At 44.2% G+C, this 26608-nt stretch overlaps 2 protein-coding genes across 8 annotated transcripts in view; one reads left to right on the top strand and one right to left on the bottom strand.

Annotated features, from left to right (window-relative positions):
• Positions 1-1943, top strand: part of RNF14 (ring finger protein 14) — a 23052-nt gene extending 21109 nt beyond the window's left edge. For all 5 annotated transcript variants that reach the window (XM_011973715.1, XM_011973711.1, XM_011973684.1 and 2 more), the window contains one exon: positions 477-1943. In XM_011973715.1, coding sequence (XP_011829105.1) covers positions 477-534 — 58 coding nt within the window. In that variant the 3' untranslated portion in view covers positions 535-1943. The remainder of the gene's footprint in view (positions 1-476) is intronic.
• A 12016-nt stretch (positions 1944-13959) lies between these two features.
• Positions 13960-26304, bottom strand: GNPDA1 (glucosamine-6-phosphate deaminase 1). 3 transcript variants are annotated; one of them, XM_011973643.1, is made up of 7 exons: positions 26248-26304; positions 25167-25296; positions 21139-21240; positions 19499-19681; positions 18312-18496; positions 16445-16619; positions 13960-15445 (listed from the first exon to the last, which is right to left on the bottom strand). In XM_011973643.1, the coding sequence occupies exons 2-7, from the start codon at positions 25288-25290 to the stop codon at positions 15345-15347; spliced, it is 870 nt and encodes a 289-aa protein (XP_011829033.1). In that variant the 5' UTR covers positions 25291-25296; positions 26248-26304; the 3' UTR covers positions 13960-15344. The 3 variants fall into 3 exon arrangements, with proteins under 3 accessions (XP_011829033.1, XP_011829041.1, XP_011829048.1); XM_011973651.1 differs by having other exon boundaries at positions 16445-16571; positions 18366-18496; XM_011973658.1 differs by lacking the exon at positions 21139-21240 and having other exon boundaries at positions 26248-26274.
• Positions 26305-26608: the final 304 nt, after the last annotated feature.

Raw genomic sequence — 26608 nt, 5'->3', positions numbered from 1 at the left:
TCTCGCTCTGTTGCCCAGGCTGGAGTGCAGTGGCGCAATCTCGGCTCACTGCAAGCTCCGCCTCCCGGGTTCACGCCATTCTCCTGCCTCAGCCTCCCATGTAGCTGGGACTACAGGCACCCGCCACCACACCCAGCTAATTTTTGTATTTTTAGTAGAGTCGGGGTTTCACCGTGTTAGCCAGGATGGTCTCAATCTCCTCACCTCGTGATCCGCCCGTCTCGGCCTCCCAAAGTGCTGGGATTACAGGCGTGAGCCACCATGCCCAGGCCAAACGGGCCGTTCTTCACCAACTTAAGGGTAGATTGTTCAAAGGGACCCATATTTCAGCCCTCCTCAGTGGAATGATTAAAGGAGAAGAAAAGATATACAAAAATGTTATCATAAGAGTACAGAAAATATTTTTCAGTGAAGGAGAGGCAATTTACATTGTTTCATTCAAGTGTATAGAAATGTACCTTTTTTAATGCTTCCAGGCTGTTTTATGCTGTGGATGTTGACGACGATATTTGGGAAGATGAGGTTGAAGACTAATTAACTACTGCTCAAGATATGGAAGTGGATTGTTTTTCCCTAATCTTTCGTCAAGTACACAAAGTAACTTTGCGGGATATTTAGGGTACTACTCATTCACTCTTCCTGTGTAGAAGATATGGAAGAACAAAGTTTATATTTTCATGTGGTACTACTGAAGAAGGTGCATTCATACATTTTAAAATGTAAGTTGAGAAAAATAAGCCAAAGGTTCAGAAAATGAAACTACAGAATATTAAATATTATAATGTGATAATGTGCCCAAAGCTCTGAATAGTAAAAAATTAAATATTTATTTTCTTCCCCAAGCTTTAGGTAAGGAGAAGAGGGGTCAAGAGTTAAACTTAGAGACCCTTTGTCTCTGAGAAGCATCCCTCTAAGACATTCTGTTGGAGCTCCCTCAGTACTACTATTCCTTACAACTGGAGTGGGTAGAAGCCTTTTGAAAATTATACTGAGAACCTGATCTCATTTACTCCATGTTAATCACATTCCTACCAACCTAAATTTCTGCCAACTCAGTTCTCTTTGGAGGAAGCCCTTTACTCTGTAACTGACTGGATGGTCCAGTGTCATTTTGATCTGCTTTTCAGAATGGAAATTTATAATAATTTAAATATATGTTTTAATACCACAAACACTGTGGGGCACTTGATATTTATTAGTGGTGTATATGATCCACTGGTTGCAGGCCAAATCTAGAATTTAGTGATACTGGCTCAGAAGAATTTAAGTTCTATTCAACTTTCCTAGGAGTTAGAACCTAGATTCAAAATGACTTGTCTTTGCTACTTTTGTTCCACATTCTCTCTCTTTACCTTTGCCCTACCTTCTGTTTGTAAGGACGATTTTAGTATTAATTCCAGGAACACATGTTTTTATTTCCTCTGCTGGAATAGGAGAAAGCTTAATATATTCCCAAGCTGAATGTTCTTGAATTATCTGCATTCACCACTGTATATGCATATAGTGACAGTATAACCTGTCTATACCACGGTAGTTCCAGTCCTAACTTTCTGAATTATTCTTAAAGATCTTCTCTAACAAGCTATGGGAATTTGGCTTCATACTGTTTTTTTTGCAACAGCATTGTTCTGGGTGATAATTTTGAATTGATACCTGTTCTTTTTTTCGGGTTTTGTTGGCTTTTTGAAAAATTGTCTTTTCTTATCATTGGTGGGTGGCTTGGTAGCAAAATAACATTTTTTTGGAAAAGAGGACAGAAAAATTGAACTGCAGCTTGAGAACATATTCTTTTTTTCCTACTTCGTCATTGAAAATTGAGGAATCACTTTTAACTGTTTTAGGTGTGTGTGTCCAGAGTGAGCAAGGACTATGTTTTTGGATTGTCAAAGAGGATGCTTAATCTTAAAATAAAAATAAATTTAAAAATCATCTTATAATTAGAACAGAGTTGCTGCTATTTGTTCTGTCACCAAGGCAACTAATCATATTTTAAAACTGTTCGGCATATAACATATTCTTAAAGTAAGAAGAAAAAGGTCACAGAATAGCATCTCTTTTACCTGGGCTTATGACTGAGCTTAGGTTTTAGGGCCCATATTTTGTTTAAACCAGATAGTTTCATGGTCTTCGATTCAGGACATTTTGTGTAAAAATTGAGGTTAATTTAAAGAATAAATTAAAGATAAGAAATGGCAATTAAAATGATTTGTTCTATAATATATACCTGAGAAGAGTGATTTCTGTGATCAAAAGGAGTTCAATTCAGATTTATTTAGAAAGAACTACTCAGAAGCTCTGTAGTTCATGAGCTACTTGATATTTTCTAGAGATCATTTTATGTTAAGCTGTTGTACATTGTTGATGATGTCATGGAAGTAGGAAAGAAGCCTTTATAATAGAGTTTTATGAAAGAAATGGGAGCCTTTTTTTCCCATTTATGATATTAAAAACAATACAGGTATTTGGTGTTTAGTCTTAAAAATTTGTTTGGTCACCTTAGTGATTCTTACGTGCAAAGTCTTCATCACTCAATTTTAACAAAGAAAATAGGGCTTATAAAGTTATACTTTTGAAGCATGAGTTATGAGCTAATTTTAAGATGGTATAGTTTTGGTAGAGTACTTTTGTCTCAGTAAAATGAAAGATTTGGGTAACTCCCCAAATGCCCTGTAAAACAAATAGGTTTATGGAAGGTTGCAGTGTCAGCAAAATATATGACAGAATAAAGAGTTTTGTACCTGCGTTAATTTCATGAAAGCCTTTTTTACGAGTGGGTTGAGATTTGCCATAAATTAGTATGAAGCTCATGGGTCTTTTTTCTTTTTGAGACAAGGTCTCACTCTGTCACCCAGGCTGGAGTGCAGTGGTGCGATCATAGCTCACTGTAGCCTTGATCTCCTGGTCTCAAGCAATCCTCCCACCTCAGCCTCCTGAGTAGCTGGGACTACAGGCACTACCATAGGCAGCTTTTTTTTTTTTTTTTTTTTTTGTAGTAGAAATGAGGTCTTGCTATATAGCCCAGGCTGTGAACTCCTGAGCTCAAGTGATCCTCCTGCCTCAGCCTTCCAAAGTGTTGGGATTACAGGCATGAGCCACAGTGCCTGGCCTCCTGGGTGTTTTTTGGGGAGTTTGAATAGTCAGTGTCTCTTCATTTTTATATAAAAGGTTTGGGTCTAGAGCTGATAAACGAAAATAAGCTATCAAATAACTTATTTATTTATTTATTTGAGAGGGAGTCTCATTCTGTTGCCCAGGCTGGAGTGCAGTGTCACGATCTCAGCTCACCTCTACCTCCACCTCCCAGGTTCAAGTGATTCTCCTGCCTCAGCCTCCCAAGTAGCTGGGACTACAGGCGTGCGCCACCATGCCCCGCTATTTTTTTTGTATTTTTAGTAGAGACGGGGTTTCACCATGTTGGCCAGGCTGGTCTTCAACTCCTGACCTAATGATCCACCCACCTCGGCCTCCCAAAGTGCTGGGGTTACAGGCGTGAACCACCGTGCCTGGCCATAACTTTTTTTTTAAAAATCACAATAGAAGCTCTGTGACATTTTAAGCTTGTGCTCAAACTAACTTAAGGGCCTGCCTTTGTCAATTGAGATGCATCTTGTTTCATCCATTTTTCTTTTAAATTTTTATTATAATTTTTATTTTTTTAGCCACCCTATTAACAGACCATCCATTTTTTAAAAAGAAACTTTTTATTTTAGAATATAGATTGACAGAAAAAATTGCCAAGATTGTACAGTGTTCCTATGTACCTCTCACTCTGTTTTCCTTATTAATATATTAGTGTAGCACATTTATCATATTAATGAAGCAATAATTGATATTGATATTAATATCAATAATGAAGTATTGATATTATTAAGTAGAGTTCATACTTTATTCAGATTTTCTTAGTTTTATCTGATGTCCTTTTTCTGTTCCAGGATCCCTTCTAGGACACCACGTTATTACATTTAGTAGTCATGTCTCCTTAGACCCCTCTCAGCTGTCACTGTTGTCTCATCTGTTTTTATTGTTATATAAACATTAATTATACCTTGGTACATCTGGACTGGGCAGGAGCCAAAAAACTTTTTGAAGACACATTACCTAATCCTAGCAGGCTCAGCAAATCAGTGATTTCTTTTTGACTGAGGTCTTTTGTAGCTTTAAATCAGTTACTTCTCAGGATGCTTCAGTGCTGTGTATGCAGTTTTAGGCTGTTCCCCTATTCTGGTAATTTTCCTGCTCAGCTTCTTGAAAAACATCATTAAACACTGGGCAAGTTGATCAAGTCAGGAAGTCAGCTGGACCCATTAGACTGTGCACTGGTGTGAGAATTAGCCTGCCATCTTGGCTACATCCCAAAGTTTGTTGAGTAGATGCATCCCTTCCTGTTGACTTGTGGAGGAGCTGGTGAAGGTAAGAAAGGCTCAGAATCAGAAGCCATATTCCCAGACAGATTTGTGGTGTCAGCAGTCTATTTTTTTTTTTATTTTTTATTTTTGAGACGGAGTCTTGCTGTCACCAGGCTGGAGTGCAGTGGCGCAATCTCGGCTCACTGCAACCTCCGCCTCCTGGGTTCAAGTGATTCTCCTGCCTCAGCCTCTCAAGCAGCTGGGATTACAGGTGCCCACGACCAAACCCGGCTAATTTTTTTTTTTTTTTTTTTTTTGAGACGGAGTCTCGCTCTGTGGCCCAGGCTGGAATGCAATGGCATGATCTCGGCTCACTGCAACCTCCGCCTCCCAGGTTCAAGCGATTCTCCTGCCTCAGCCTCCCAAGTAGCTGGGACTACAGGTGCCCACGACCAAACCCGGCTAATTTTTTTTTTTTTTTTTTTTTTGAGACGGAGTCTCGCTCTGTGGCCCAGGCTGGAATGCAGTGGCCGGATCTCAGCTCACTGCAAGCTCCGCCTCCCGGGTTTACGCCATTCTCCTGCCCCCTCCCGAGTAGCTGGGACTACAGGCGCCCGCCACCTCGCCCGGCTAGTTTTTTGTATTTTTTAGTAGAGACGGGGTTTCACCATGTTAGCCAGGATGGTCTCGATCTCCTGACCTCGTGATCCGCCCATCTCGGCCTCCCAAAGTGCTGGGATTACAGGCGTGAGCCACCGCGCCCGGCAACCCGGCTAATTTTTAAAAATTTTTTTATATTTTTATTTTTAGTAGAGATGGGGTTTCACCATGTTGGCCAGGCTGGTTTTGAACTCCTGACTTCAAGTGATCCACCCACTTCAGCCTCCCAAAGTGCTAGGATTACAGGTGTGAGCCACCGTGCCCAGCCCAAAGTCATTTGCCCAGTCATCTTTTTAGTAGTAGACACTTCTAATTTACATTAGTAATCTCTTAATATACTTAGTATTTTTTTTTCTGTCAAGAGTAATGAGAGTTAATTAGAGGAGATAATAATAAAGTTGTTCACGTGGCTGTCCGCTTTGAAAGGGAATTTCAGAATTTTGACTGGAGTTTGGATCTCCCACCTAGTATTAACTTTGCCATAAGCATCACCAGCAGGTGGCAGCAGTTCCCATGTTATAAAAATATAGTCACTAGTTAAGACAGGTATAGAGTATGTTGTTTTGTTACAGAAGTAGATTTAATTTCTGGTATTTAAATTTTCCTCATTATATTTAATTATAGTCTGTTTTATACTTCAGTAGACAGAATGGTATTTAACAATACTATCAAGGCAGGAACAGCAGTATTACCAGAAATTTTTAAATACTCAAAAGTGTACATGAACCACAGTTGACATCTTATGCAATTGTTACATAGCAGAGTGTCACTCCTGATAGTGGCACTTAACCTTCAGCCACCAAAGTAGGGAAATTAAGTTGTATATGAAGCTCCTAAGTAGGACCAAGGAATTGTAACACCATGGTGCCCTCTGATGCTGGTAAGAGTAGTCAGCCTGCTCCCCAAACCTTAGCTTAACTAAAAAAAATCAGGCCAGACTGAGTGTGGTCAGAAATCTGGCTATGGGAGCTTTAGGGGTATTCTTAACAAATGCTTATGGTAATAATCAACTTTCACCACTCATCGTTTAGACCGTACAGTTTCTCAGGTTGTCTGAAGATTTACCACTCCAAGGACTCCCACATTTCTCTGAGCCAGTGGATGCTTTGGAGAAGATTGTGTACATTGGAAACTTAGGGAGATTTGATGCTGAAGTCGCTAAATACAAAGTCAACACAGTCACTTGAGACGGAGTCTCGCTCTGTCGCCCAGGCTGGAGTGCGGTGGCGCGATCTCCACTCACTGCAAGCTCCGCCTCCCAGGTTCACGCCATTCTCCTGCCTCAGCCTCCTGTGTAGCTGGGACTACAGGTGCCCGCCACCTCGCCCGGCTAGTTTTTTTGTATTTTTTAGTAGAGACGGGGTTTCACCGTGTTAGTCAGGATGGTCTCGATCTCCTGACCTCGTGATCCGCCCGTCTTGGCCACCCAAAGTGCTGGGATAGTCACTTTTTTTCCTTGCTTGAATCTCTTTTTTTCCCTTCATTATAAAAACAAATCAAAAAAGGAAGAACAACTAAACTCACACGAATACAACATAAATACATGAAAATTTTAAAAGCGATTGTGTGTCTTACCCTCAGTACCATTCTACTTTGTGCAACCTCTAGTATTTCCTAGAATAACTCACTTATTTAACAAATACTGATAGAATACCCTGCAATGGGCCTTACTCTTTTTCAAAGTGGTGAGAATGTAGCAGTAAATAAAACAGACATAATCTCCCTGCCCATGTGGAACTTAGATTCTAGTGGAAGGAAAGAGACACTAAATAAAGTATCTGGTTCATCAGAAGATAAGTAGCATGGGGCTGTGTGCAGTGGCTCCCACCTGTAATCCCAGTGCTTTGAGGCCGAGGTGAGAGGATCACTTGAAGCCAGGAGTTTGAGACCAGTCTGGGCAACATAGAAAAACCCCGTCTCTCTTAAAAATAAAAAAACAAACCTAAAAATTAGCTGGGTGCAGTGGTATGTGCCTGTAGTCCCAGCTGACATTCAGGAGGCTGAGGCAGGAGGATTTCTTGAGCTGAGGTCAAGGCTGCAGTGAGCCTTCATCACACCACTGCATTCCAGCCTAAATGACAAAGCAAGATGTTTGTCTAAAAGAAGAAAAAAACCATAGAAGCTGGGGAGAAGAAATAGGGAATTAGGGGAGGCAGGGCAATGTTGTAATCTTAAAGAGTAGAGAAGACTCCATCAAGATAACATTTGAACAAAGTCTCGGCAGTGTGGGATTGAACCTTCTGGACACCTGGGAGAAGAGAATTCCAGGCAGAGACAGCAAGGGCAAAGCCCTTGGGCTATGAGCATGTAAGAGGGCTCCAGGAACTGTGTGGTAGCCAGTGAGGGCTGAGGCAGACCCAGCAAGAGTGAGGGATGGGATGTGAATAGGTGGTCCTGTAGACTATATGAGCCTTGTGTGAACTTTGGCTGCCACTCTGAGTGGGGGCCATTGAGCAGAGGAGTGATAGGGTCTGGCATGTGTTTTAGGGGAATGGTGAGCAAAGGTGGAAAAAGACCAGTTGGGAGGCCATTTGCAGTAGCTCAGGTGAGAAGTGCAGGTGGCTTGTACCAGTGTGCCAGAAGTTAGAATCTTGAGAACTGGTTAGATTCTGTACTTGCCTGAAGGTAAAATTAATAGGATTTGTTGACAGACTGGCTATATAATGTGAGAAAGTAAGGCATCGGGGTTCATTTCTAGGTATTTTTGTCTGAGCAATTGAGATGAGAAATCTGTAGGTAGTACAGGTCTGTGACTGAAGGTCAGGAATTTGGTTGCGGACAGGTAAGTTTGAGATGCCTGGTAGTTATCCCAGGGGAAATGATAAACAGGCAGTTGGATATTCTAGTCTGGAGTTCATGGGAGCAACTCAGGGTAGAGATAGAATTATGGGAGTCAACATGTAAATGGCATTTAAAGCCACGAGACTAGATGAGATTACCAAGGGAGGGAGTTATATGTAGGGAAAGGTTCAAGGACTGAGTCTTGGGTCCCTCCAGATGCTAAGAAGTCAAGGAGATGAGGAAGGACCAGCAAAGACAGACAGTGGCCAGTAAGGTAAGAAAACCAGCTGTGTGTGGTGTCTTGGAAGCCAAGTCAAGTTTGAGGGAAGGAGTAATCAACTGTGTCATATGCGGCAAAAACGTCAAGTACTGTGAGCTGTAACAATTGAAGCAGTCAGTGTTGAGGTCCTTGGGGACTCTGACAAATGCTATTTCAGTGGAGGGCAGTTGCAAATCTAGAGTGTGTTTGAGAAAGAATGGGGTGTCCTCATAATAAGAAAAAGGCTGAGCAAACTGATAATCAACAGCTTTTCTTATATCTGCCAGAGAATTGAGGTCACAGGGCAAACCACTGCAAAAACAGGCAGGAAAATAGAGATCGGCTCACCTAAGGCAGAAGCTGTTGGAGCCAGTAATTGAGATTTAAACAAATTGCTGTGGGCTAAGTGTGGACTAGTTTGAGAGTTCAAAACCAGGAGCTTGTCTAAGGGGACCCCACACTTTGGTGGGTTTTACCTCAAGGAGACCCACTAGGTTCTCCTGTAAAGATGGCAGGAAAATTCCCTTGTGCTTTGGACACGGGAAGGGAGAAAGTAATCCTTTCGAAATATATCCAGGAAGAAAGCAGACCCAGATCTTCTGTTCTCCATGGCAGAGAAGAGTTTTCTCAGGGAAAACTACTTGCAGGAGCCTTCTCTAGCTTAGGAGAAGGGCAATTGGATGGCTCAACCCTCCTGTAGCCTTCCTGTCTCACATAAGAGGAGGAAAAAACAAGGCTCCACTAAAAAAAAAAAAAAAAAACAACACCTGAAGGCTCCACTAAAAAAAAAAAAAAAAAAAAGGTTTTATCATAAGAATATGCAGTGCATCTCCTCACCAATACGATACCATCAGTAGGGCTCCAGGATAACGGTGGATTACAACTGAGAGAGCTGCAAGACACAGACTCTATTTTAAGAAGGAATTTCTAGGGAAACCCAAAGACAACAGGGGAGACAAACAAGGATACTGAGGAAAATTGGAGCCTCTAGCACCTACGGTGAACATCAGACGCAGCCTGTTAGCCAGATAAACATACAACTCACTTTACCTAAGTTCTTGTTACCTAATACATCATGTCTGGCTTCAGTAAAAAAGTACAAAGTATGCTAAAAGGGAAAAAAGAGACAAAGCAAGCATCGAGCCAGACTCAGATACGTCAGAGATTTGGGAGTTATCAGACTGGGAATTTAAAATAACTGATTAATGTGCCAGATTTCTAATAGACTAAGTGAACAACATGCAAGAATAGTCAGGTAGTATAAGCAAGAGATGGAAACTTAGAATCAAAAAGAAATGCTAAAAAAAAAAGGCCAGGCGCGGTGGCTCATGCCCGTAATCCCAACACTTTAGGAGGCTGAAGCGGGAGGATCACCTGAGGTCGGGGGTTCAAGACCAGCCTGACCAACATGGAGACACCCTGTCTTTACTAAAAATACAAAATTAGCCTGGTGTGGTGGTGTGTGCCTGTAATCCCTGCTACTCGAGAGGCTGAGGCAGGAGAATAGCTTGAACCCGGGAGGCGCAGGTTGCTGTGAGCCAAGATCCTGCCATTGCACTCCAGCCTTGGCAACAAGAGCAAAACTCTGTCTCAAAAAAAGAAAAAAACCACACAAATGCTAGAAATAAAACATTGAAGCAGAGATGAATGCCTTTGATGGGCTCATAAGACTGAACACGGCCAGAAAGAATCAGTGAGCTTGAAGATATATCAATAGTAACTTCCCAAATTGAAATGGAAAGATTCCAAAAAGGAATGGAAAAATTTTTAAAATAGCAGAATATCCAAGAACTGTGGGATAATTTTTAAAAGTGTAGGTTGGATGCAGTGACTTACACTTGTAATCCCAGCACTTTGGGAGGCTGAGGCAGGCGATTGCTTGAGGCCAGGAGTTTGAGACCAGCCTGGGCAACATGGCAAAACCCAGTCTCTTAAAAAAAAAAAAAATACAAAAATTAGCCAAGCATGGTGGTGCACACCTGTAATCCCAGCTACTCAGGAGGCTGAGGTGGGAGGATCGCTTGAGCCTGGGAGGTGGAGATTGCAGTGAGCTGAGATCATGCCACTGCACTCCAGCCTGGGCAACAGAGTGAGAACTTGTCTCAAAAAAAAAAAGTAAAGTGTAGCTATGCATAATGGGAATACGGTAGTTCTCCCATATCCACAGTTTCACTTTCTATGGTCAACTGTAGTCCAAAAATAGGTAAGTGCAGTACAATAAGATTTTGAGACAGAGGGAGAGAGACAATGCTCATATAACTTATTACAGTGTATTATTATAATTCTATTTTTATAAATCTCTTACTGTGCCTAGTTTATAGATTAAGCTTTATCATAGGTATATGTGTATCAAAAAAAAAAACAAAAAAACTATACATCAGGTTCAGTACTATCCACGGTTTCAGGCATTCACTGGGAGTCTTGGAACATATGCCCTGTGGATGAAGGGGCGACTACCATACCAGAAGGAGAAGAGAGAATAGGAGAGAGAGAGATTAAAGTCAGAGTATGAGTAACTCTAGAAACTTTGCTCTAAACAAGATCAGAGAAATGATGTATCTGAGGGGGCAAATGAGGTAGAGTTTTGTTTTTAAGTCTTGTTTTGAATGCCATAGGAGTGGTCTAGGAGAGGATAATTTGATGCTGTAGGTGAGAGATGGGAGTGTTGCCAGAGCAGTGTCCTCAAGGAGGCAAGAGAGGATGGGATCTGGTGTGCAAGCAGAGAGCTTGGCCAAGGAGCAGGTAACAGGAAGACAGCAGAGTGTGAGAGCAGGGCTGACGTGTGGGTGTGTGATGGTGGGAACTCGTGGACATTCTTTTCTGATTGCTTCTGTTTTCAAGGTCATCAGCTGAGAGGAAAGCTGGGGTAGAGGGGTTAGACGTTTGGGACCTTATGATTTAGTCTTTGAGGATACTAAATGGACTAGTGTGATTATTAATATAGTATGACTGCCAGCTGGTGGTAATGGCTCCCCTGAGGTCCAAAGTACTATATTCTGTTTTACCTGCCCATTATTGCATAACTCAAAATCCTGTTACACTGTGTCTTACTGGAAATGGACGTGTTTCACTAGCATCTCATCACAGTAACGATTTTGGTTCCCAGGAAAGAAGCATTAAATTTGCCAAGTTAGATCTCCTCAGTAGGCCAGTTGGCTAATCCATTATATAATAGGCCATGATTTCCCCTGGTTGTTATGTACGATCACTACTCTTGGGGACAACTATCAGGCTTATGGTTCAACAAGTACCAGTGCCTTCTAGATATCAAGGCACTGCTATAGGGGCAGAATAAAGCAGTATTTAACATCTACCTTCATGGAGTTTACATTTAGTGGGAAACAAAATACATGTCCAGTGTAAAGGGTTCTGAGAAAATAGCGCACGGCAAGGATAGGAACTTGGGGATTGCAGCTTTATATTGGAGGGTCAGGGAAGAGTTATCTGATAAATGACATTCGAGGTGAGGCCTGAAGGACAGAAAGACTAGAAGAGTAGGCCATAGGGGCAATAGTGAGCCAGGCTTTTGTGTTCACCTCTACTTTATAAACAGACTAATAGAAGGCAGGCAGCAACCACTGATGTCAACACTGCCACTTTTTACTAAATGTAATAAAACTTTAAATACATTCTGTCTACTCTTCCTGAAATACAACTCTGTGTGCACTTAATAATACATTTTCCCTTTCTTATCAAACTTGCTGTTTTACAAATTCAGCGTGTTCCAGTCAGCTGTATTTAGTATTTCCTTTTTGATCAAATTGTGAAAACCTGCTCAGTGGGAACCCATTAACTGGCTGTTTTGTCCTCTCAGAACTGCCTCAGACATTTTTGTTTTGTTTTATTTCATCCCCAGACTTTTTTTTGGTTTTTGTTTTTGGAGACGAAGTCTTGCTCTGTAGCCTAGGCTGGAGTGTAGTGGCATGATCTTGGCTCACCACAACCCCAGCCTCCTGGGTTCAAGCAATTCTCCTGCCTCAGCCTCCCCAGTAGCTGGGATTACAGGTGCACGCCACTGCACCCGGCTAATTTTTTATATTTTTAGTAGGGATGGGGTTTCACCATGTTGGCTAGGCTGGTCTTGAACTCCTGACCTCAGGTGATCCACCCGCCTCAGCCTCCCAAAGTGCTAGGATTATAGGCGTGAGCCACTGCGCTGGGCCAGCCACAGACATTTTTGAAAGCACCCTTATTTCCAGTAACAAGATAGTCCAGGCCCACTCTGATCCCTACCCCCAAACATAATTAGCTCCTGCACAAGGAGCCTGATATTAGAGGCCCAAGATGACCCAGGGGTGTATATCCCACTTGATCACGTAAGCGCTGGTTGTAGCAGGACACTGCTGTTGAGCCACCAGGAAAACACAGACTTGGGAAAGACATCAGATCTTTCTAAGGTCCCAGGTTCGTACAGCTATCTCCAGTTTAGCTGTCATCACCTAGTCCTTTTTTTGTCTCATTTTAATGTAATTTAGTTAATGTAGTTAATTTACTGTAGTTAATAACATACTTAAAATTTAAACCCTTCTTGACTGGATAAACAAAATGTATGTCCACAAAACGGAATACTATACAGCAATAAAAAGGAATGGACTACTGCTGTGTGTTATATGAACCTGAAAAATGTTATACTTAGTGAAAAAAGCCAGACACAAAAGATGTCATGTCACATGATTCCATTTATATTAAATGACCAGAAAAGGTCAATCTATAGACACAAAGCAGACCAGTAGTTGCCTGGGGCTGGGGTTAGGAGTAGGGAGCTTTTGGGAATGGTAGAAATGGATTGTGGTGCTGGGCGCGGCGGCTCACGCCTGTAAACCCAGCACTTTAGGAGGCTGAGGCAGGCAGATCATTTAAAGCCATGAATTCAAGACCAGCCTGGCCAACATGGCGAAACCCCATCTCTACTAAAAATACAAAAATTAGGTGGGGTGGGTGTGGTGGTACATGCCTGTAATCCCAGCTACTGGAGAATTTGAGGCAGGAGAATCACTTGAACCCAGGAAGCAGAGGCTGCAGTGAGCTGAGATCGCACCACTGCACTCCAGCCTGGGGGACAGGGTGAGACTTTGTCTCTTTAAAAAAAAAAAAACAAAAAAACACTTGTGGTAAGGAAGTACACAATTCCATAATCATAGAAATCATTGGATTTATATCTCAAGAAATTGTTTTTGAGATGGGGTCTTGTTCTGTTGTCCAGAGTTGGGGTACAGTGATGCGATTATAGTTCACAGCAGTCTTGAACTCCTGGGCTCAACCAACCCTCTCGTCTCAGCCTCCTGAGTGGCTGGGACCACAGGCATGCACCACCATGCTTGGCTAATTTTTAAAAATTTCGTAGAGACAGGGTCTTGTTATGTTGCCCAGGCTAGTTTTGAACTCCTGATCTCAGGTGATCCTCCTGCTTTGGCCTCCCAAAGCACTGGGATTACAGGCATGAGCCACTGTACCCAGCCTCAAAATTTTGTTAAAAAAAATTAAACCCTTCTTTTAACTTCTACATCTACCTCCTTAATTGGCTATATTAACCTAATAAGCTATTCCATTATATTAACTTAAAAAATATATATATATATTTTTCCATACCTTGCAATAATATCCCTCATCACAAATCTGCCTTAATCTTTATAACAGCTGTATCCTCATTTGGATCTCAGGTACAGCCAGAACATGACAATTTATTGCTCATCTGTTCATTCCTACCCTTTTTCCTATAGGTGCTCCATTTTCATAAAATCTCTTATTTTTCACTCTGATGATTGAAGAAGAGATCAATAGATGGTTGCTTTGCTTGTGACCTTCCTGCAAGTTCTTGTGAGGACTGAGTGTGACGCTTTGCTTACCAGCTCTTTCTAAAATATATAAATAGCCCAGTCTTCTAAAATTGGGGGCTCAAATCCACAAATGACATGTTATTTGAAAATACTGGATTTAATAGAAAATATCACATTGTAAACAAATCCATTGATCCATGAGCTTAAAACAGAATGACAGCACAATCACATAGAAAAGCTAAAGACAAAACACTGGTACCAAACATAGCCCTTAGGCCTGAGCCAGACTCTTAAAGGTCTTTCCCAGAAATAGAGACAGCAGTAGCTTCAAACAGGCACAAAAACAGCCAGGAGGAGGCAGCATCCACTCCATGAAGGCCTAAGACAATGAAAGGAAGCCAGAGCAACAGACCACCTTGGGATCCGGGGAGAAGGATAAATGGGCAAAAGGGTTGTATTTCCTGATGTTCTCAGAACATCAGACCACACCATGTGAATCTAAGCAGGACTATTTTAAGTGGGGAAACAATACTAGAAACATTTGGTGTGTTTTCCTGGCACTCACCTCCTAGGGAAGCAGGAGAGCGGGACACTCAGGAGTTGTGACTAAACTCACACTTAAGCTGCCTGCCCAGACCGTCCTCTTGGCTGAACACAACACTGAAATTGTGGCAGTGTCTGTTGCCCCAGTGGACCTCCTACTTACTAATGAGTATGTAAAACAGAGGAGCCACAGTGAGGCCTTGCACAAAAACACAGGGCTCTGGGGGGAAAACGGCTTCCACCTTCCTCCTTTTGATGCTGCAGAGTCCCTGAGGGAGAGAAGTTTGACATGGCTGGGCCCCTTGAGGCTCTGGGTTTATCAGTAGAAGCCAACTCTTTGACCCCACCCACCCAAATCCACCCCCAGGTTCTCCCAGTTCAGAGAAAAGCTGTGAAACTGGAAAACAACTGGAAGAAGGAAGGAAGGAAGGGATCGTTTTCTTTCCATTGCACTTGTTACTGACCAAAGAGCCTGCTTCCTTGCACTTATTTTAGATATTGAGAGTTTGTGCCTTAACCTGGAACAATGGTTCTCAACCAAGGGGCAGGCCTGTGCAAGAAGGACTCTCAAGACTCTTCAAAGAGGTGGCATCCAATATACACAAGCCCCTAATTCCCTCCCACTTGAAAATCAGTGCATGTAAGGAGAGAAATTCCTGATGGGTGTGTGTTGCACATGTGAACCGTGGCTGAAGCACAACAAAAAGTTTAAAACTCCCAACCTGGGTTTGGCAGACATCAAAATGATGGAGTACATTTTGCAGAGATTTTTTTTCTGATTAAGTTACAAACAAATCATTCTCCCTATAGCTAAACTCCATGACTAGGCTCCCAGCCTCATGGCCAAGAACAATAAGTTTACCCACTTATCTGGAGTACCCATACTAGATTAAAGAAATACAATTCTTCCTTCTAAAGACAATTTCCAGAAAGACCTGCCTTTCCCTATGGGTACTTGACACTAGGTCCCAGCACAGGCTAATCGCTGTATGGTTTCTTAGAAGACTGGCTTTTCTCAGTTTCTTTCTCTTTGATACTGTACAAGGGGTCCACCAACTTGTTATGAACAAGCATTAAACCTACAAAAAATTAAAAAGAAAAAGTAGTTAATTCAGGCAGTGGCAAGAGTTCCTTGATTATCAATCATAACATCCAGGAGCTCTCAAATTTTGTCTTAAAGCTGACTCTTCTCTCTTTTCTCTATGATCCCCAAATGATAAAAACCCTAAGTACAAGAAGAGTTATTCACAGTGAGTACTATATTCATGGAACTTTTATAAATTCAATCACTATGGGAGTTGGCTATTTAAAGGTTAGTCTTTTCAGCAAAGAACAAATTCCTAATTGACCTGCTTGAGTAAAGGAGGATTTTCACGTTTGCCTAAAGCAGTGTGCATCCTTTTAAAGTAAAAGAAGAGCCGGGCATGGCGGCTCTCATGCCTGTAATCCTAGCACTTTGGGAGGCCGAGATAGGTGGATCTCCTGAGGTCAGGAGTTAAGACAAGCCTGGGCAACATGGCGAAACCCCGTCTCTACTAAAAATACAAAAATTAGCCGGGTATAGTGGCGGGCACCTGTAATTCCAGCTACTTGGGAGGTTGAGTCAAGCAGAATCACTTAAGCCCGGGAGGTGGAGGTTGCAGTGAGCCGAGATCATACCACTGCACTCCAGCCTGAGTGACAGAGTGAGACACTGTCTCAAAAAAGAAAAAAAAAAAAAAAGTAAAAGAAAGGAAGATCCTCCTGATAATTCAGTGTCTCACCTAGAGGGGAATGGCTGTTTAAGATTTGAAAAGAGAAAACCTGAGGCTCAATGGCACTATGAGGTCACCACATAGTCCTTGGACCATACTCGGCATTTTCTTTCCTCCTTCTCAGAGCAAACATATCTCCAGAAATGGATCTTTGCAGTCACAGGTGGAAAATAAATGACAGTGTAGTGTGATGCAGTTGGGTTTGATATTTCTTAAGATTACAGTTGTCAAGTAAAACGACTAGAGGATGAAAGCTGGATCTACTACTAACTCCTGGTACACCCTGAGCTTGACCACCTCTTCCTGGACCCACACCTCCCTCACCTTTGAAATACTTGACAGTCTTCACTTTCAGCTCCAAGGTGGCATCCTCATCACACACAAACACGGTGCGGGGATGCTGCTGGAAGGCAGACACGGTCCACATGTGGTTCACTCCCTCCTCGATGGCCTTGTACAGAGCGAATGCCTTGTGAGCACCTGTGATGAGGATCATCACCTGGGGATCAGAAAACAAGTCCGTGATAGAGGGGAGCATTCCAGACACCCTAAACAGTTGTAAGGATAATTGTTTTTCATATCACATTGTAAGTGGTTACCATGCAACATACTTTTGCTCAGTGCTCCTTGTGCTTTATCACACAAATAACCCAAGGCAGGCGGCATCGTTATCCCCATGTTATATGATAAGAAAACAGGGCCTGGGGGGTTACGTAACTTGCCCAGGGTCATTTATGACCCTAAAGTTCATGTTCTTGACCACCACGTGACAGTGCCTCCAGGTATCTTTGATGATGCCTATGAAAGTGCCCTGTAAGCAGACATGCCATGCCCAGGCCCACTATCCCGTCAGCTTGGTGACTCTCCACAAGCACAGTTTGTGAAAGAGGGCTCCTAACCTGTACCACCAGCAAGGATGCTTTGCAGGCAATGGTAGGAGTTATCTGTGGGGCCTCTAAGGCTGAATCCCAGGAAGGCTGCTCCATTATCTGGTCACTTTCAGTTCATAGCATTAAACCTATGAACTAATGTGACCTGGGGTGATGGTTTTTGTTAATATATAATAAAACAAAGGCACAGTCTCCACTTAACAGTTAAGATATCAAGAATGTAAGTGATCTTAAAGAACTCAGCTCTATTCAAGGGCAGGAAAAGAGAAAAAAAATAACTCAGTTCTATAGATTTCCTTTCATTTTAATTCACATGTGCCACAGAGTTGTGAACAAGATGTACTGTTCCTTTCTTAAAAGATTAGAACACAGAAGCAGAGAGGGAATGTGACTATTTATTCCGGACCCCTCAGCAACCCAGAACTCTTTTTAGAAAAGATAATCTCCTGATTTCCAGTCCCAGGTCCTTTCCCAGATCAAGATGCCCTCGTGATAAAAACAGGTTTAAGCTGCAAGGCTAAAAACAGCGAGTAAACACCCCCACCCCACATACTGATTGAAGATTACCCAACAGAAATCTGGGCGCTGTCACTCATATCACAAAAGTTCACTTTAAACAGGGAATTTTTCACTGATTTAGATGCTTGTTTATTGGCTTGGGCAAAGAAATGTAAATCTAACATGTCTGTAGCTGCTTCCCACTGAATGCACATCAGAAAGGAAGAAAAAACGCTTCTAAAGTTCTAATGAAAATAAGGAAATTGGAACCACAAAAAATTCAAATTCAAATGATAGTCAATTTTTTAGGGGAAAAGCTAAATTCAGTTTAAAACACTTATATTTTAATCACACTTCCCCACATTTATTAATCTCTGAGCACGGGGCTAGAAGCACAAGCATCCTTGGTGTCCAAACAGTGACCTCTGCCAACTACAAGGAACAAGGGAGCCCCTCTCTCCATACCTGGTCAGGTACAAAATTCATATTCCAACATTAGTGATGCTGGCCTCCTCTCTGCCTGTGAGAAGCATGAAAGGGGCCCGAGGCCAGAGAGCCTGCTGTCCCAGGCAGTCAGCCAAAGGCACCAAAAACATGCTCAAGGGATTCACCTCACACTGGGAATAATGATGTCTTCCAAAGAGGCAAGAGGAACAGTGAGTAACAGGGTCAGCAGGGATTTTAGCTTTATTTATCATGTCTTCATCTTTAATAAGAATGTAGGTGGTACAAGTATAGTTAAGATTAATAAGAGAAAGACAAGTCCACCCAGCGCAAAGCTGGTGGGGCCCCTGCATCCTCACCTCTCTAGCATCCATGACAGTGCCCACCCCCACCGTCAAGGCCATGGTGGGCACCTTGGTGAGTTCTCCATCGAAGAACCTAGCATTGGCCAGGATGGTGTCCATGGCCAGTGTCTTCACACGGGTCCTGGACACCAGACTGGAGCCTGGCTCGTTGAAGGCAATGTGTCCATCAGGGCCGATGCCTACAGGGAGAGAGCCCACGCAGCTTTGTGAGTCCCAGGGATCCAAGATTTCAAGAATGGACAATTTCTCCTTCCCTAACTAGGGTCTGAAAAAAAATCATTGAAAGCTGTGTCACCTTTCTCATTTGCAGCCCTGAGCAGGTACTCTGTCCCCCTCCCTACCATTTATTTCTCTTTGACATACTGTCTCAGAGGAGACCCTCCCCACCATTTCTGTCTGAGGCACACACATTGTTAACTTGCTATCACCCCCAAAAAACTGAGGAAGAAGCACTCCAAACAGCTTCTGCCTCCCCAGATTGTCAGGAAAGTGGACCTTCTCTGTCTCTTCCGCCTGTAGTTAGAGGGTCCTGCTGCTGGGATAGAGGTGCAGTGAACAAAACACCCAGAGAACCTGGACAGGGGCTGCCAAGGTTCTAAAATCTCAGAGGATGAGAGCGTCCTACCTCCTCCCCACCTTTAAGTACAGAACAGTGATCTCTAGAGTAATAAAAGGCAATTCAGTGTTACCCCTCATGGGTAACTCCAGAGGTGGTGACAGATGGACACACAAAAGGGCAGCCCAGAGGACCCGAGCACAAATCCAAGAAGCAGATACCTGCTCCCACCTGCGGACCTTCAGTGAGTCACCTAACTTCTCTGGGGTTCAACCGGCTATCTATAGGGGCTGTGTGGAGACTTTTGGAACTACAGGAGTCCATGATGTTAAATGTTTAGATAAGTTCCAGGACTGATCCATAAAACCTTAAGACTGGGGAGTAGACAGAATCTCAGAGTCCAAACCCAAACCTCTCAGTTGATAGACAAGGCATCAAACTGCAGAAAGAGATCCCCAAGATAACACAGTTCCTGAGTAACAGAGCCAGGCAGAGCCCATTTCTCCTGCCTGTCTCTGCGGTCACTAGCACACCCAGAGGAAGCTGTCTGGAGATAGGCGGGGTGTCTTGTCCTCCTTCCCACGGGTCTGGCCCTGGACTGTGTGCTGCAGAGTGTCAAGCTTACCTCCAACAAACAGCTCGATCCCACCTGCAGCTTTGATCTTCTCTTCAAAGGCATCACATTCTGCCTGTAGGTCGACTGCATTCCCATCCAGAATGTAGGTGTTTTCTGGGTGGATGTCAATGTGCTTGAAGAAGTTGTTCCACATGAAGGAGTGGTAACTCTCTGGGTGGTCTCGAGGAAGGCCTGTGGGGCCATGGGGCACTCAGTCATGCCTAGGCCAAGCCAAAGCCCCCCTCCTAAGAAGGATGCCAGGACACCAAGCTGACCTACAGAGACACTCCCAGGGGTCTGCCCATCTGGGAGCCTTAGGCACCAGCCCTCTGACCCCTAGCCACTCGGGACAGACTGAGCCAGTATCCGTAAGTGTCCACCCACCCAGCACCACCATCTGTGGCCACAGAGCTGGGCCAGAGTAACTACACACCAAGGGCCTGGGAAATCCCCACATTCTAATCTGCTTTTCATAAGGCAATGACCATAAGTTAGAGGCTGGGGACACTCTGGCCCCCTGGGGTAGGGCTGCACTCATCTTAGAAAGCAAGCAAGCAAGCACACCCCTCACCCTGTGCCTCTCACCCCACCATCCACTCCCAGTTCTACCCCACTCAGCCTGAATACATTCCAGCTTGAACACCAGGTGGTTAGAGGGAACTATCTCAAGGCTTCCCCAAATCAACTTTTTTTTTTAGCCAGGAAAAAAAAAAAGATAATGTTTAATGTTAAGCATTAAGAGTATGTAAAATCAGCCTTAAAAAGGAAGGAAATTTTGACACACACTACAACAATGGATGAACCTTGTGGACTTTATGCTAGGTGAAAGAAGCCAGTCAAAAAGACAAATACTTTATGATTCCAGTTATATACTCTAGTTTGATTCTAGAGTAGTCAAATTCATAGAAACAGACAGTAAAATGGTGGTTTCCGCGGCTGGTGAAGGGGGAAACGAGAAGTTACTGTTTCACGGGTATAGAGCCTGGGTCTTACAAGATGAAAAGAGTTCTAGAAATTGGTTGCACAACAATGTGAATGCACTTAACACTACTGAACTATACATAGAAAGGTGGTTAAGATGGTAAATGTCATGTTACACGTATTTTACCACAATTTTTTTCTTTTAAAAAGGATGTTTAAAATGAAGCTATTACAAAAGGACTGGGTGAAGGGGAGGTGATAGAAGACTAAGGTATAGCCTTTCAGCAGCAGGAAGGACACCAATCTCGGGTCCCCTCCAAGTGTACCTGGCAAAAAGGGGAGCTGGACGCCACACACAGGAGAGAAAGCACAGATCCAGATCCTAGGGGAAACACCCCAGCCAGGATCCCACTTGTAATCATTTGTTCCAGAAAGAAATGGCATGGAGTTGGGGAGCAGGCAGGAGAAGGAGATACTCTAATATGTATTAAGTATTTGTTATGTGTAAGAAACTTCCACATCTTTTATGATATCATTTAATGCTTACAACCTGTGAGGTCAGCTTTACTAGCCCCATTTTAGAGCTGAGTAAACCAAGAGGTAAATATTGATAATTGAGCCTATCATCAAATGTCACTGGCTCCCTGATTCCTCTCCAGGGCTGGGTCAATGAGAGGAGGAGCATCAGTCTCCTAGAATCAGGAAAGAACCTTGAAAGAGAGACTCACCCACGTACTCATCCATGTTGAAGGTCTTCACATATTTAAAGGACAGGTCCCCATTCTTATAGTATTCAATCAGCTTCTTGTAGCAGCCAAGTGGGGTACTCCCTGAAAGAGTGGCCACAGCCATGAACACCCCTTGCACCCCAAGTCTGGAAGCCCAGAGGGTATACAGGAATGAGTCTGGGCTGCTCACAGGGAGAACCTGTCAGATCTGAAGTCCTAGCCGGTACTCCAATCCTAACTGCCATCCATCCATTAATTGTTTGTTTAATGCCTATTTTGCCACTAGACTTTAAGCTCCAGGAGGGCAGGACTGTGTCTGCCTTGATCACTGCTGAATCCCCAGTATCCAGCACACTGATGACTGAAATCACTCTGATTAGTACCTGAGTGAACATCAGACTTAATTATTGACATGATACTCCCTGAACAAGTACTATGTGCAAGGCACAGGGCCATGTGATAAGGACACAGGGGAGCAAGGGACAGTAGCTACTCTAAAATAACTCAACTGTTTAGGAGCAGAACACAAAGCAGGAACATCAGTTGTGATGGGGTAAAGTACAAGCTCACCTAGTGCTTCAGGGTTCAAGGAAGACTTCCCTGAGGAGCAGCGAAGCCCTAGTTGAGTCTCATTAAAAAGTCAATGTCATGGCGGGGCGTGGTGGCTCACGCCTGTAACCCCAACACTTTTTAGGAGGCCAAGACAGGTGGATCACTTGAGGTCAGGAGTTCAAGACCAGTCTGGACAACATGGTGAAACCCCGTCTCTACTAAAAATACAAAAATTAGCTGGGCACGGTGGCATGTGCCTGTAAGCTCAGGAGGTTGAGGCACAAGAATCACTTGAACTTGGGAGGCAGAGGTTGCAGTGGGCCGAGATCGCACCACTGCACTCCAGCCTGGCCAACAGAGCCAGACTCCATCTTGAAAAAAAACAAAAAAGTCAATGTCATAAAAACACACACATAATAAAAGGTAGGAGGACACTGTATATTAAAAGACTAAAGATGCATGAACCCTGACTGAACACTGGATTTTTAAAAAACCAACCTATAAAAGATAAATGTGGACAACTGAGAAAAAATTGTGAACATAGTTTGCATACGAGATGATGGCGTGATTTTTCATTTTCTTAGGTATGATGGTATCGTAGTTGTGTAGGAGAATGTCCTTATTCTCAGGAGATATGTGCTGAAGGATTTAGAGAGAAGTGTCAGGATGTCTGGAACTTACTTTCACATGGTTCAGAAAAAAAAACGTGTGTGTGTGTAGATACAGAACAAGAGCCAGAGAAAGGTTAAAGCAAATGTGGCAAAATGGTAACAATTGGTGAATTTAGGTGAATGGTATTGACCTGTTTTTTTTTTTTTAACTTTTCTGAATATTTCAAATTTTGCAAACTAAAAAAATGAAAGGAAAAAAAAAAAACTACCGAGATTACATCATGTCACCATTCTTTTCAAAACCCACCATTAGCTTCTCATTTCACCCTCAGCAACACCAGTCCTTCTAAGGCTCCACAGAACCTGGCCCCCGGCTATGAGACCCTCCCTGCCACCATATCCAACACTGCACAGCCCCACCCCTGCCAACACACTCCCTATCCTTTCCTGCTTCATGTTTCTCCTTTCCTCTTATCACCATCTAACATACTCTATATTTTGCTAATTGTTTATTATCTGTCTCTCCCATTATAATTTAAGCCTCAGAAGGCAGAAGTTTATATCCTTTTTGTTCACTGCTGTATCCTTAGAGGCTAGAACAGCTTTGCACACAGAGGGCACTCAATAAATACCTGCTGGGTGAATGGCAGCTCCCCACAACTCACGCAAAATAATCAGCTGGTCCGTGTGACAAGGCCTTAGCTATGCCTGAGCCACATAGCTTCCTCTCTCCTGCCATTTTCCAAACTTCTAGCCTTCCCATGAATTCTCTGAACTTCCCAGTATCTAGCCAATAAACTCCTTTTCTGCTTAATTTAGCTGGAGTTGGTTTCTGCGGTTTCCACTCAGAACCCTGACAGGTGCTACATCTAACAGAAGGAATGTTCCAAGGAACCCGTGTGGAAATGCTGTCCTGTTGGTTCAAGCAGGACAGGCAGGGAGAGGCTAGGTTTTGGAGGGCCTTAATGCCACTGAAGAGCTTGGATCTGACTCTGCAATGAGGGGAATGAGGGAATGGTTTCAGAAGACCAGACTCTGACCCATAGAGAGGCTGGGTCTCTCCACAGTTAGGAGACAGGATGTTAGCATAGCCTCCAGAGGGCCTGGGACATTGGTGGTTTCACAGGCACAGGTGGATACTACTCCCACAAACCTCTACTGCAGAGCTCAGCAAACTTTGGTCCACAGGCCAAATCTGGCCTGTGCAGTGGCACGATCTCAGCTCACTGTAACCTCTGTCTCCTGGGTTTAACTGATTCTCCTGCCTCAGCCTCCTGAGTAGCTGGGATTATAGGTGCCTGCCACCATGCCCGGCTAATTTTTGTATTTTTAGTAGAGGTGGGGTTTCACCATGTTGGCCAGGCTCATCTCGAATACCTGACTTCAAATGATCCACCCACCTCAGCCTCCCAAAGTGCTGGGATTACAGGCATGAGCCACCACGCCCAGCACTGCAGCCTGTTTTTATACAGCTCATGAGTTAAGAATGGTTTTCTTTTCTTTTCTGAGACAGAATCTTGCTGTCGCCCAGGCTGGAGTGCAATTGCACAATCATGGTTCACTGCAGCCTCGACCAGGCCCAAGCAATCCTCACACCTCACACCGCAGCCTCAGCTGGGACTATAGGCATGTGCCACCATGCCTAGCTAATTTTTGTATTTTTTTGTAGAGATGGGATTTTGCCATGTTCCCCAGGCGAATCTCCAACTCCTGGGCTCCAGCAATCTGCCCACCTCAGCCTCCCAAAGTGCTGAAATTACAAATGTGAGCCACTGTGCCTGGACTGGTTTTTACATTTTTAAATAGTTTTTTTAAAATAAAGAATAACAACATTTTGTGACATATGAAAATTATATAAGTTCAAACTTCAGTGTCCATAAAGTTTTATTGGCCTACAACCATACTCATTCACTTATATATTGTCTTCTCTTTTTTTGAGACAGGGTCTCACTCTGTCACCCAGGCTGGAGTACAGTGACTTGGCTCACTGCAGCCTCAATCTACCGGCTTAAGCGATCCACCTACCTCAGCCTCCCAAGTAGCTGGGACTACAGGTGAGCGCCACCGTGCCAGGCTAATAACAGCTGCTTTCAAACAACAGAAGGGTGAGGTTGTTGCAACAGAGACTATATGGCTAGTGAAGTCTAAAATATTTACTACTTGCCTTTTACAGAAAAAGTTTGGACTGCAAGGAAGACAAAAAAGAAAAAGAAAAAGCTTGAAGAACCCCCCCGACACACACCACACACACATACACACCCTAATGGATGGGTCAGGAACGGCCACTAGGGCAAACCCACCCATCTCTGAAAGAAATAATCAGGACATTTGTCTTGAGGAGCTGGGGTCAAAATATCTTTCTGAAAAAGCAACATTTTGATTTTTTCCAAAAGAAATTAGGACTGTTTTCTACTTAGGTCCTGTGTTTAATTAAGCCTTACAGAAAATTACCTAAGTGACTATCTTCTCAATTCTCCCAAGGATGGTACTTAGCTAGTACCCCTCTAGATATAGAGAAAAGAAATTAATTCATTACATAAAATGAATGCCTTAGGGTATCAGGACTTAATTCTGTTAAGAAACCCTGGTGGACAAGGCTGACTTAGGATGTAGCCTAAAAATCAAGTTCTTCCTGCCTAACCAATATCCCTTCTGCTCCAGGATTCTGCAGGAACAGGCAGCACTAAACCAACCCATAAGGGAAGCTGGGTCCTTTGTATGTGGAAGGGGCTGGAAGGTGCTCTCTCAGCACCAGTACCCCAGAGCCCCCGTGAAGTCCCTTGGCTGAGTGAGCCCGTGTACCTGGCCCCTGTTGCCTACTCTCTCCACTCCTATCCACGGCACCCTCTCCATCCAAGAACGCACCAGTGGGGAGCCCCAGGGTGAAGTACTTCTCTGGCCCTGGGTTAAACTGGATGATGCGGTTCCTGATGTATTTAGCCGCCCACTCGCTGGCCTGAGAATAGTGGTCCAGGATGATGAGTTTCATCTTGTCCTGCAGTGGGGGAGAGGGGATGACAGAAAGGAATCAATGGTAAGGGGCAGAGAAAGAGATGGAGGTGGTGGGAGAAGCCTCTCTTACCCAGCAACAATCCCCCCTTCCCAAGCTGTCTGAGCCAGGAAAAAGGCCTTTCTATTCACAGAGGAGCTAAGAGGTTGGGCCAGTCGCCTCCACCACCCACAGTCCACTAGGAGGCGCTACTGGGGGTAGATCTGGGTTCTAATCTCAGCTCCTTCACTTACCAACTAAAGGACCTCGGTCAAAGGACCTAAGTTCTCTCTGAGCCGTTTCCTCCTTTATAAAAATTGGGACAATAGTACCTACTTCACAGACTTCACGACGGGTAATACGAAATGAGAGAATGCGTGTAAACCACTTAGTATTTACTATGTTGGCTGTTACCATCCGGATAGATGCTCTGCTCAGCCCCGCCTCCCTCATCCCTGCCCCCACGGGAGCGGGATACTCTCCACACTCCCCGCCCTCTACCCCAAGACTCTTCCTCAAGAAGTAGAGAGGTCATAGGATCATGCTGGGCCACTAGAGCAGGTGGGGCAATGCGCTCGGCCTGGGGAGCTGTGTGCTGAGGGACTAGCGGAGGGGTGTTCCTACTGGCCCGCCTTGCTTTGCGAACCCCTCCGGGTACTCAGTTTCCCCCAAAGCACAAAAGGTAAAAGGTAATCGCTCCAGAAGGAGGACGTTTTGCTCCCCCAGCACTGCGGTTAGTGGGAGTGGGAAAGCAAGAGGCGAAGGTGGCCCGCGCGGTCGTCGGTGGGGTACACCGTGTCCCCTACCCCGATTACCACCCCATCGACCCTCCGATCCCGGCTGGAAATGTGTGAGAGCGGCTCCCCGGGGTCCCGACCCCGGGTGCCGTAAGGCTGGGGCAGCGCTCCGCGCTCCGGCCCGCGAGGAAGGTGCCCGCCAGCCCTTCTCCCCACTTACGCGGACGCCTCCCGCGGCGGCTGCAGCTACTGCGCCGGCGGCCCGGCCCGGCGCGGGTCACGTGGCTGCGGGTCACGCGGCGCAGCGTGCGCCGCTCCCTGGGCTGACTCAGCGGGGCCGCAGCTACTGGGACTGACTCTCCCGGCGGAGGGATTCCGGCCACTCACAGTCCCACCTCGGCCGGTGGCTCCGGCAGGCCCTGGAACAGACCGTAAAAAACACACCGTAAAAAACACACTTTCCCTTGAGAGGCGGGGATTCGAGCCTGGTGGGTTTTTTTGGTTTGTTTTTGGTGTTTTTTTTTTTGTGCAAGAGGAGGGAGACTTGAGGCGTGCCGGGTCGCCCCCAGGAATACAGCCCT

This window comes from Mandrillus leucophaeus, unplaced genomic scaffold (assembly GCF_000951045.1).
Source record: "Mandrillus leucophaeus isolate KB7577 unplaced genomic scaffold, Mleu.le_1.0 Scaffold1003, whole genome shotgun sequence".
NCBI lineage: Eukaryota > Metazoa > Chordata > Mammalia > Primates > Cercopithecidae > Mandrillus > Mandrillus leucophaeus.
This window is presented reverse-complemented; position numbering and strand designations above follow the sequence as displayed.

Bases quoted from the DNA above. Each gene is read 5' to 3' on its own strand.
- GNPDA1 (XM_011973643.1), bottom strand. From the start codon at position 25,290: ATGAAACTCATCATCCTGGACCACTATTCTCAGGCCAGCGAGTGGGCG. The intron at 21,241-25,166 runs GTGCGTTCTTGG...CCACTCTTTCAG, and splicing joins CACCCTGGGGCTCCCCACTG to GGAGTACCCCACTTGGCTGC. The intron at 18,497-19,498 runs GTAAGCTTGACA...CTCTCCCTGTAG, and splicing joins GATCGAGCTGTTTGTTGGAG to GCATCGGCCCTGATGGACAC.